This window comes from Cynara cardunculus, assembly GCF_001531365.2.
Source record: "Cynara cardunculus var. scolymus isolate 2C chromosome LG 16, CcrdV1, whole genome shotgun sequence".
Lineage (NCBI taxonomy): Eukaryota > Viridiplantae > Streptophyta > Magnoliopsida > Asterales > Asteraceae > Cynara > Cynara cardunculus.
The window spans coordinates 1,898,623-1,911,113 of NC_037543.1; the positions used below are offsets into that span (position 1 = coordinate 1,898,623).

Below are 12,491 nucleotides of genomic sequence, written 5' to 3' on the forward strand. Positions count from 1 at the left end.
TCCTTCGGGATTGTCAGTAATCAACATTTTCCTCCGATATTACATCGTCACTATAAGTACACAACATGATTAACAATGTGAAATTACATTTTTGCCCTCAAAAATTGATCATGGGTAGTAATCAAATTTGAATTTTAATAATGTAAAAGGTAAGAGGAACACAAATGTGATTAAACTTGTCTTCACATATAAAAGCATGAAAGGACCATTTGTCACCATCTTTTTGGGGTTTGGTCAAACACCCACCAAACCCTAAATAGAAGCTTCAAAGGCAAAGACAAAAACAAAGTTTGTGTTTGTTATAATGGTTGCCTTTATTTTTCTTTATTTTTTTTCAAGATTCGATAAATCAGATCCGAAATATCTTATAGTCCGCAACAAAACCCTAGACTGTTGATCGAACCTGAATCAGATGAGGTTGGATTGACTTCAGATAAAATTAAAAATGTAGAAATCTGAAATAAGGAAATCATAAATGGGTTGACTTGAATTGATTCAGGGGTCGTTTACTAAACGCTTATCCGGTAAGTACTTATTGAACAATTTTCTTTCACCGAGTGAACATGGCAAGGGACAAGAATCCTACCCAGTAAGAGCGATGATAAGGATGAAGAGTCTTACCTGGTAAGTGAGGGTGACGACTCTTACCCCCGTAAGCGCTTAGCAGGTAAATTGTTGCATAAATACGTTTTGATGTACTACAATTTTACCCGGTAAAATAAATTATGGTGTTGACTCCTAACGATAAGCACTTACCGGGTAAGCATTTAGGTAAACGGCCCCTCAGTAAATGAACCGACTATGAAATTGAGTAGTTTTAATTTAAAAAATATAAAACTAAAACAACACCATTTAAAACTTGAAAAACCCCGACTCTGGGTCTGTTTGTTTATTTCTTAATAGTTCTATTAAGAGGTAGTATCTGAATCATTAAGATGTGAATAAAAAAATCTGTCTATTAATGGTTTTAAAACCCTCTGAATGTTTTTGTATTTTGGGTCACTCTTAACCATTCAGCGCCCTAATTTCATGCTGAACAATTATAATTCATTTTGCACTACATCATAAAAGTCTCTTAATCATTTTGACAACTTAATCATTTTGAACTAAACCATTCAACAACTGTCAAACAGTCCATTTGAAACTCTCCAATAATTTTCTATAAATTTATGCAATATGGAAAAAGCAAACGTAAAATCTAAAAAAAATCACATTCTACTACAACAGAACTTCCAACCCATTGCTAAAAAAACATTATTTTTTATCTGGTTTTAATGATTTCTACATTAATGTTATGATACGAATTTATGTGGTTTTGAGCAAACAATAATGTTTTTTTAATAAAATATAAATTTGAAAATATCATAAAAATTAAAAAAAATATAAAAGTTCTATTTTTTGTAAGTTCTTTAATTTATTTTTTTATTATAATTTAATTTAGGTTTAATGACGAAGTAATTTATTTTTGGTTTAATAATATATTTTTTATAAAGATAATAACTAACTATTCTATTAAAACTCAATAATTATCCAATTATATTTTATATATATGTAAAATGAGAATTTTATTTTGTATTTGATTATATTTGTCTACAGTTAGTTACACGAATTCCAATATGGAGCTTAATAAGTTGTACTTATCATAATTTACTTGTAATCTTGAATTTTAAGTAATATGCATCAATAAGCAGTATTTCATGTATAAAATATGTTTTTAAGAGTTTTTATAAATACTTTATAATATAATATAGATGATGATATATTTCACAAGAGAAAGGTTCTCATATTCGAACGGGTTTGCTTGGTGTAATCTCTCTCCTCCCTTTCTGGTGAAAAAAAAAGTTAATGTATGAAACGTAAGAAAACGATCTGGACCTTTTATCACCTTTAATCTCAAACTCACCCACTAATCGCGTTTGATACAAGGACTGATCCGATACATCTTGGTACATCTCATCCTAATCTTCATCAAAAGATGGATATCCTAGGGACGGACCCAGCTATGTAGTATAGGTGGCACGTGCCACCGTATTATTTCTCTGCCGAAAGGTAAAAAATTTAGGTTCGTGAATGGTGCAACCATATTAATTTGTCGTGTGTCATCGTATGCATTTTGAAATTACAATGAGAACAAGTTTTATTTGGTAGAGTAGGTTTGCAAGGCTTTTATTCCACCCCAGATCCAAGTTCGAATCCTGTTAGTGTCGTTTTCTTAATCAAATGGTGTCACCGTTTAAAAAAAAATTCGTATACTTGTTTCTTATAGTCAAACGGTGCCACCGTTTGAAAACTTTTCCCTATATCTTTTTCTTATGGTCAAATGGTGCCACCGTTTGAGAAAAAAAAACTGGATCCGTCCCTCTCCCTTCTTACACTTCTCACGTTACCTCTCATTCTCACCGGAACCCAGCCCTCAGTAAGTTAAAAATAAATGAATGAGTGGAATATTGCAACTATTTTTTCTTTTTAATTAATTTGTTTATTATGATAAATCAATGATTGAAGTTGTTAATATTGTTTTGGTCAAAAGTGCAAATTTGGAATAATTGTAAGTTGGGGTGCTAAAATGATAAACTAAAATAAGTTTTCTTTCTGCAATCCTCCATAACCAATAATTCATCACTACAACATTGAGATGCTAACATTTTGGCTTTATATATTATTATTAATTTATTTTATATTATAAAAATATATTTCTTTAAATTGTTATTTTCAAATAATCAGATATTTTTAAGGCTGTGTTTGATACATAAAACTAGACATCACATGACACAAATAACAAAACTCATAGGGTTTGTTTGTTTTGCAGTATTATTTTTGAGGGGGTTTGGATTTCATGGAGGGATTTGAATTAGAATGGATTTGAAATTATTGGTGTGTTTGGTTTGTAGGATTTGGAATGGAATTGGATTCCATTATTTATAAATAATTTATGGAAAAATTATGAATGATTATAAAAATAGTTGAATTACATTTTTATTAATCGATTATTACAAAACAAATGTTTTTAACATTTTTTAAAACTTTATTGCATATAATCTTAAGAAATCCTGTAAAATCCCGGGCACTCCCCAAGGATTTCAAAATCCTATGTTTGAAGGATTTCAATTAAATCGTAGGATTTCAAATCCAAACAATCCAACAAATCAAACATGAGACTGACAATATATGCAATACTTTACCCGGTAAGCGTTTACTGTGGGAAGAGTTGTCGACCTCACTTACCGGGTAAGACTCTTGGTCCTTGTTTCGCTCTTACCGGGTAAATTTTTTGGTATTTACCATATTCATACAGTAAGGTAATATAACTTGGTAAATACTTACCATGGTAAGCATTTGGTAAACGACCCCTAATATCTTATGAAAAATAACTAATTTCTAAAAGATGTTTCTACAAATGTGTTTCAAGAGTAATAAATTGTGAAATCATTGGAATATAGGGTCCTTTTTAGGTGAATATTTAATTATTTATTACAATATTTAAATAAAAAATATTTAATTTTGAATTTTTAGGGTTTTTATGTGGGACATCATTACAAAAGGTCCATACTAATGAAAACAAAAGCAAGTCAATAGAGAATAAAAATCCAATCATGCAATATTTAATTTATTAATAAAAATCCCCACTTACTGTGTAAGACTCTCGGTTTTTGTCATTGCTCTTAACAAGTAAGATTCTCAGTCTTTGACATGTTCATCTGATAAGGTAAGTAACCTGGAAAACGCTTTACGGGGTAAGTGTTTGATAAACGACCCCTAAATGTTTTATTTATTTACACAATCTATTTATGTACATTAAAGAGTAAAAACAGTGGTATTCGTTGTATATTCTATATGTGTTACCCGAATTCGTTACATAGACATCAATCTTGAAAATTCAAGTCAATAGACACCAAACACATAACGATGATTTAAAGACAGAAAATCTAATCCCGACCTAACCCTGAAGCTATTTCTAACAACTCGTTCACGATGGATAAAAGATGAGATTTGTAAGCTCTTTACAAGCCTCAATTTGTGGGTCGTAAATAACTTTTACCATGATTTTAAGTTGAATTAGAAGTTAATGGGCCAACCTGTCGTTTTGGGTTTGGGACGTTACAATATTGGCAACTTTTTGTATATTTATTTTTCCAAAAAGGAACAGGAAGGTATCACTATATGCATCCATATTTGTCTCATAATCAGACCAAATCATGCATTAAAGATATACAAAATCCTGATATTGATGTGTATGGGGATGAAATTGGTCAGTAGAGGTGCATTTAGCAGTAAAGTGGGCTAAATGCACCCCTATGATTGCTAATGCACCTCTTTACATGAGCTAAATGCACTCTTACCTAGTAATTTTCTCCTGACACACATCAACATCAAAACTCAACTTTTACATTCTCAATGCATGATTTGATCTGATTTTGACATTAAACGAGGTGCATACAACAATCCCCATGTTAATATATATATATATATATATATATATATATATATATTTCTTTCACACATCAAATCAAGAGTTCATTTTACATGTTCAATGTACGATTTAACTTGATTTAAGAACACCCGCTATAAGACTGCATTTAGCCCACTATAGAATACGATGCTTATGTATCAGAAAGTTATAAATGTTTTTAGGTAGAACTTGTTGACTAGGAAACCATGGTCAACTTTTTTTTCTAAACACATATATTGGTGCATTAGCCATTATAAGAGAATATATACTTAATTATATGCATTAAACCAATCAAATTCACCATGTATTTGAAAAGAGTGGAAGCATAATCATGTGATTAAGCACTTTCCTAGGATGTAGGCTTGGAATTCCCTTGACTCATGCATTTGTGAATAAACTTTTGCTACTACTTTTTTTTTGGTTTAAATTCTTTTCCTTATCTGGATTGGGGGTCCAAAGTGGTCCATTCATATGTGAAGTATATATTCCTTCATGTTCTCTTTAATAAATACATGAAAATTGTCCAAGATAGCTATTATAGATTCTTTAATTCATTTTATAGTCATTTTTCTATTCAACTGATTGAAATAGTCAGTATTTCACAAGTAACAGTTTAACAATTTATGAAACCTATTTGTCACGAATTTAATATTAATAAAGTAAACTTTCGTAAGTTGGTACTTTTATCGTAAGTTTGTTGGACCGATCTAGGGAACCGCCCACGTGATATTGTCCGCTTTGGGTTTGACCAACCCCTCACGGCTTTAAAACGCGTCACTGGTAGGAGTAAGACTCCCACTTYCTTRTAAAGAAGCCGAATCCCCCTAGCCTCACCGATGTGGGATGCTCCTGCATTGCTACATGAGCGTTGGGTTTAAGAATCGCAGATTTGACCGGCTCGAGGGAACGATGAGTTTTTCGGACCCAACAAAGTTGCTTGGTTATTTCTGTCAATTATAAAGAAAGATAGCTATAAAGTGAATTAATTAAGAGGTTGAAAATGACTATTTTGAACAAAGTTCCTAAGCGTTGGGTTCACGAAGATCAACCTGTTTTCGTGAGACAACATTTTTACACTTGAAACTTCACAACAAAATATTGTGAAAGTAATTTTTTTTTGAACATTCACAGTGTTAATATTCCAACTACAACTTTACTTTCACAATCTTTTTTTTATCCAACCTGGATGCGAGCCGACTAATCTCAGGACAACCATCCGTCTCGCGGGTAGCACAAAGTCACTGTATTTGAATCTTCGTGGCTATAAGAAGATTTTTATTCCTCCCTGGATTCGAACTTGACACCTTCAGACACTTTTGACCTTTGGAGTTCAAGTACAAACCAATCGGGCACCACCTTTGTGATTTACTTTCACAATCTTGACAACAAGCATAGTGAAAAGCTAGCAGTAATGCAACATTGATATGTATTTCCCCCCCATAAATTATCCTCTTTCAAAACAGAAGCAACCATAACACATTAAATTACAACTCCTAGCAGTAGTCTTCGGTGTGGTACTCTCTTTTGTTTTAATATATTTGTTGCATCTAAAAAAAATCATTTGTAACATCTCATTCCACATTTGCATATAATTCACATATTCCATATAACATGAAATACAATTATTACATATTGGTCCCAAATGTACAAGTTGCTACATATAAAAGTAGCTACAAAATTTTCATTTACACCAAGTATATGACTTGCAAATATAACAAGTTTTCAAGTACATACATCATAACAGTTTCCCAAAATTTCACAAATATAAAACAATTATAACTTCTTTCACATCTTCCCCCTTCCCTTACTCTCCACACGTGTCCGACCTGTAATACACATTTTTAAACACAAATGAGAGTTAGACCACAATGTCTAGTGAGTAATCCCGTTTGATTGCAATTACAAAGTGAAAATCACCAAAACATTATTTGAAAAGCCCATATTTGTATTAACAACAAATAAACAATGCTTTATTGAAACAAACCTTTTTGTCACGTCATATAGATGAGACAACTACAAGCATAGTGAAAGCTAGCAGTAATGCGACATTGATATGTATTTTTTTTTCCATAGATTATCGTCCTTCAAAACAGAAGGAACAATATTACAGTATTACTGTATTGGTAAACAGATAAAACATCTATATATTAATATCTATCTTTGTTATTTTTAAAAAAATAAAAGTAAACTTTTCCTTTTATTTTTTATAAAATATTATGCAGATATAATATTTATTCTCAAAAAAATTTAAAAAATATTACACTAAACATCGGTCAAGATTTGAAGCCTTGACTCAAAACAAGTACGACACTTAACCAGCAAGTTACATCCTTTTGTTATAACTAGTTCTGCATCCCCCCCCCCCCCCCCCCCGGGTGATGTATTCATATTTTGAAGTCGAGAACTCAAACATTTAGATGACGTTTGTTTTTTAAGAGGTACTGAAGTCTGAAGTCTTATTTCACTTCTGATTAATAAGAAGTGGTGTTGAAGTCTGAAATCTGAATCAATAAAACTGTTTGTTTATGTAAATTGATTACTGTCTGAATTTGTTTAAATTGTCTATTTTACCAATTAGAAAATTATAATGTTGAATTTATAGATAAATTTATACAATTCCACATATTTATTTATCATCATTACGAAATTTGTTGAGAATTGACAAATGCGAGAAACCATATTCAGGTTTTTGAAGTTTAGAAACTATATTCGTTAAAAATTGCAAACGTGCGAACCAAAATTGAACTTTACTCCTAAAATAAATATATGTATTCAAACAATTTCGATCGATTTTTGACTGGTTCGACCCATTTTATCAGCCAAGTTTTCCTCTCAGTATATTTAATAAGTTAAAAATAAAATACAACATAAATCTACCAGTATATTAATGACAAAAAGCAAATATTCCCTCCGCTTTTATATCGATAATATTATTTTTAACCACAAGAGTGGTGCCTAATTAATTTGAGCTTGGGCTTCAAAGATTAAAAATGTCTCGAGGTCACAGGTTCAAATTCAAGGAAGAATAAAAATCCCCTTGAGTGACTCCGGGTTACCCGCAAAAGCATGTAGTCGCTCTCGGTCTACATGGACCCCACCTTCAATTATATCAATGTGAGGAGATATTTTTTGGCTCACTCCATGGTGAAGCCAGTGGGAGGCCCGAGATTGAACTCATGACCTGTTTTGTATTTGCACAAAAGTTGATTACTGACAATTCCAATTGGGCCCACTAGAATCCATTTCCAATTACATCAATGTAAGGAGACATTTTTTTGTTTCACTCAATGGCTGAGACTAGTAGTAGGCCCGAGATTGAACCTATAACCTGTTTTGTATTTGGACAAAGTTGTCTCACGTCTTTACCAACTAAGCTACACGTCAGAGATGTAATTTTGGTATTCTATGAATCTATTTAAGATGCCCTATCAATTATTTTCAAACCAACTTGTTCCCTTCTCTTTCGAGCTTCTTTTGTCTCTTATCAGCTTTTACCTTACGCCACTGTTAAATATGAAACTACAACAGTTTAAATATTATTAATTACAAAAATACCCTTTTAAGTCTATTTTTTATGAACCAAAATGGGTTTTTATTTCTTTCAATAACCATCTAATTTCTCACTAATTCTAAAGGGAAAAAGATGACACATACATATTTAAGCAAAAAATATTATTTTTTATTTAGGTAAATAAGTAAATTGGTGAAATTGGGTGATGGGCATGTAAGAGTTACACAATTGCCCTCTTGGTATTCCTTCATCCTCTTCTTCTTGCAATCCATCCATCTACAAGTAACACAAAATATATGAAGGGTAGAAATGGAAATACATTTTTTTTATCTGAATATACGTTTTCGACAGGGACATCATTATTTAATACTAAAAACGTCAAAATCACAATTCTAGTTATACCTTATACGAGACAACAGATAGGACAAAAGCATGATTAATAAGTTTATCTATTTGTTAACTAACGTTATTTTAAAAATATGGATTGACCCCATCTATTGTCGGCATAAAATACTGAGTTATGCCATTCAACAGCGTTAGAACTGATTGATGGAAACATAATACGTACCCAAAGTTCATCTTCGTCTTCATATCGATGAAAAGTCGAAGCTTTAGGCATCTCTACAGGCTCGTCATTACGTGCAAATCTTCCACGAATTCTGGGTCGGTTATCAGCAAGAGCTTTTCGGCATGCATACTGTTATATAAAAAGAATAGTAACGTAATTAACACATGTTTTTTCTATCTTAAAAAATGCAATTTATTTTTTAGATATATTTTGGATTATAAAACACACATAAGGATGGTTTAAATAGAAACATATTCATCCCATGATTGAAAACTATTTCTATAAAGAAAGATTTTCACTCTTAGATCAATCATAATTGAACGTCAACACTAATGAGGTGCCCTGGATTAATTCCCTTCTAAAACGCAATTCACGGGTGGGAATGAGATTAAAAGTGATCAAGGGTTCAAATTTCTTCTCGCGCTTCTCACCATAACTTCTCTTCTCACACAATCATTCACCTATATATAAACTGCAAAAAAAACTGACGAACACTCTGGTAATCGTTCACCTTGAATGGTATGCATGAGTGCGTATAAGTAACTTGTAAGCAATTTGTCATAACATGCACATATGCATAAAAACAAAGAAAGAACTTATATTACTTGTATGTACACATGCATACAGTCCAGATAAATGATTACCAGGGTGTTCCTTAGTTTTTTTTTTCCTTCATTTTTTGAGGTTTTTCCCTTGAACCTCCCTCTTTCTCTATACAGAGTATTTTTCTTTTACAAACCTAATAATTTGTATAAAGTTACCAATCGTTTTTCATATGTTATTTCATATATGAAACAACTTGTACAAATGCACAAGTTCCGTTTCACATGTGAAACATTTAGTACTTTTGTTCACACGTAAAGTGGTGTTGGATGTTTCATATATGAAATAACACTATATAAACATTGTATTTTGCATGTGTTGTTTCATATATTAAAAAACACATGAAAATTGATTTGTAAGTTTGTACGATTTATTAGGTTTAAAAATAATTGTGCAACGAGTTTCAAGTTCAGTTGTCATTACATAGTAAAATCACATGTGATACAACATGTTCAAAAGAATGCAGACTACTCCCACTTACGACCAATCAACACAACATGTTTGTATCACATGTGACTACACATGATCTTGGAACTTCTTGTCGTTTTACAAATTGATTGCATTTTCATATATATATATATATAAGGTTGGGTTCACGTGAAACAAAGCTATTTTCGTGATACACGATTTTTACGCTTGAAACTTTACAACAAAATGTTGTGAAGGTTACCTTCACAGTGTTTTGCTGTGAAGTTTCAAGTGTAAAAATCGTGTTTCACATGTCTCACGAAAACAACCTTGTCTCACATGATCCCATGTTTATATATATATATATATAGAGAGAGAGAGAGAGAGAGAGAGAGAGACGGATTTGAGAATGATACATATTTAAGAGAATAAAAAAAATGGAAAAATCACACGTGATTCACATGACCCGAAGACGCGGCCGTAGGGTCGTTCACACACTTTTTTTGCCGTTAATGTAAAATCACATGTGATTTACACGTAATTTAACTGTTTTCGGATTCTTTTAAATAGTTAGTATTCTTGTTTGATCCTTAATATATATAAATGATATATATATATATATATATAATTGGGAGAAAATAATTACCTTAATTTTCTTATTAAAGTTTCTGTGTGTCCTTTTGGCTCTGTACCTCAAGATTCTCTCTTTCCTTTCTTCTGCACTGTAACGCCCCACTTTGAAACTTGCTTCCTCCATGAATGAACCTTCCGTCGCTAATGCACTTGACGACAATCCTTCATTTGTCTGCTTGCTGTTCGAGCTCTAAATTCAAGAATAATAATTAAATAATTAAATAATTAAATAATTAAATAAATAAACAGCAAAAAAAAAACCATACTTTCAACAAAAAGTCAACTTTCAGATTTTGAAATTTTCGTTAATCCAATTTGAACATCCTTTTTTCTGGGATTTAACCCCAACATGTGTTGAAATCGTAACGTATCATCAATTTGAACCATAAAAACGAAAATTCGTGTTGATTTCTATGTCAAAGATGAACTAATTTGACCCAAAAAAGTCAAAATTGGATTATGCGACTAACGAGTAAGTCACCAGTGCTGCAAACCCTTCTCATATGGCTGGAAGAGAAGCTATGATCAGGTGAAGTAAGGACCTTGGAATGAAGATTTGATGATTCAATCAAACCGTCCATTATTGGTTGAGAAAGAAACCCATTTGATCTTCCATCAAAAGATTTACTGCTGTAACTCCTCTGCATCATCTTCATTGCATTCTCAGACCCACCACAACTGTGTGACAAGAATGAATTGGTGTTGACATAATAATCATAAAAGGGTAGTTGACCATCTTCTGATTTGACCTCAAGAGGACACAAATCTAGTGAATTTACTGCATTGCCCATTTGGTAAAGAGATAGGCTTTCAAGTTGGTGGCTTGGTGGGGAGGAAGAGAGAAGGGTGGTAGTGGTGGTGGTAGGGGCAATTTGGTCAATTTCATCAAATGGGGTGTCAAGATTTTCATGGGTCAAAGTTGATGATAAAGGGTTTAAATTGTAACTATTTTCTTGAAAAGCTTTGAGGATATCAATGGTGGAAGAATCACTCAATGGTGAGAAGGGGTCAGTGAAGAAACACTCTTCAAATTCACACAAATCAGAAGACATTGGAAATATGATGAATCTTGAATCAACATACACTGATTTTCGTGTTTTTGTCACCGAACACGAAACTCAAACTTGCCAAGATATGTCTGGGTAAAAAGGGTCGAACTTGATTGTATGACGATCTTGAAAAAGGGCAATTTGGTCTTTCTTTCCGGACGAGAAAAAATGAAACTTGAACTTCTAACGATCTTGATGACGGATACCTTTCTCCCCTCTTGATTCGTGAAACAAAGGTGAAACTTGAACTCACGATAGGTTTAAACCAAATAAACCAGTAAATCCCAAACGAAATAGGATCTCGAAAGAGTAGTAGATATGCATACCCCACACAGATGAGTAGTAGGTATTTAGACTTTACCTCTATCCTGGAAGATAAAGAAGTTGTTTCACTGAAAACCCCACTTAAAATAGGGTCCGAGGAGGGTGGTATGTATGCAGACTTCACCTCTCGAAAAGGTAAATAAGTTGTTTCCGTGAAGACCTTGACTTGTTAAAAAGGTTTTGAGAAAAGGTAAAATCCTGAATCTTTAACGATATGAAAAGGACATTTCCCCCTTTTGACGGATGAAAAGGGTGAAACTTGGAAGTCGAGAATCTTGAAAAGGGTCAAGACTTGAAACCACGACCTTTTTGGAACGAAAATGTGATACCGATCTCGCAACGAATCGATCGACAAAAACCGCCAAAACTCGAAACTATGACAATTGGTAATCAACCCCTTTCTATTTCAAGATTTCTTGAAATGAATGTATAGAAAGGTTTATGGGTAATGAAGAAGGCAAGAAAAAGACCCTTTTGAGAGAGCAAAAGATAGATGACACTTTCTCTCTCTAAAAGAAGAAGAGGACACCAATCTTTTGGCAAGAGGAAGCCACTTTAAAAGCATCAACCTCACAAACAACTACAAAACTAGTCCACTTATGCTATAAAATATTATAATATAAAGAGGTTTTCAAAAGACCCCCTTCAACTTTGTCCTATATGCAAAAACTTACCCCCAAAAGATCCTTTTGTGCCCACGGAGGTTCAAATGCGGTGACTCCGGACTATCTGCAAAGCAGGTGGTCGTCCTAGGATTAGTCGGCTCACATAAGGATTGCTAGATTAGCCACGTAGATTAGTTTATGAAAACAATATTCCGTTTGTTTTCTTCTGAATGATCATCGTTATTATCACTGTCACATCCTTACAATAATATAATAGCTATGTATATTTTATTAGTTTATTATATTATTTTAATTATATAATTTAATAAATTATTTTCTA

General features: G+C 32.5%; 1 protein-coding gene across 2 annotated transcripts; it reads right to left on the bottom strand.

Moving 5' to 3' along the window:
• Positions 1–8,117: 8,117 nt before the first annotated feature.
• On the bottom strand, positions 8,118–11,356 carry LOC112499667 (zinc finger protein CO3). Of its 2 annotated transcripts, none has more exons than XM_025102990.1 (4): positions 10,716–11,356; positions 10,187–10,363; positions 8,530–8,658; positions 8,118–8,237 (listed from the first exon to the last, which is right to left on the bottom strand). In XM_025102990.1, the coding sequence occupies exons 1-4, from the start codon at positions 11,223–11,225 to the stop codon at positions 8,130–8,132; spliced, it is 924 nt and encodes a 307-aa protein (XP_024958758.1). In that variant the 5' UTR covers positions 11,226–11,356; the 3' UTR covers positions 8,118–8,129. The 2 variants fall into 2 exon arrangements, with proteins under 2 accessions (XP_024958758.1, XP_024958756.1); XM_025102988.1 differs by having other exon boundaries at positions 10,644–11,356.
• Positions 11,357–12,491: the final 1,135 nt, after the last annotated feature.

Bases quoted from the DNA above. Each gene is read 5' to 3' on its own strand.
- LOC112499667 (XM_025102988.1), bottom strand. From the start codon at position 11,225: ATGTCTTCTGATTTGTGTGAATTTGAAGAGTGTTTCTTCACTGACCCC. The intron at 8,659-10,186 runs GTAATTATTTTC...TTTATATAACAG, and splicing joins ACTTTAATAAGAAAATTAAG to TATGCATGCCGAAAAGCTCT. The intron at 8,238-8,529 runs GTACGTATTATG...TGTTACTTGTAG, and splicing joins AAGACGAAGATGAACTTTGG to ATGGATGGATTGCAAGAAGA.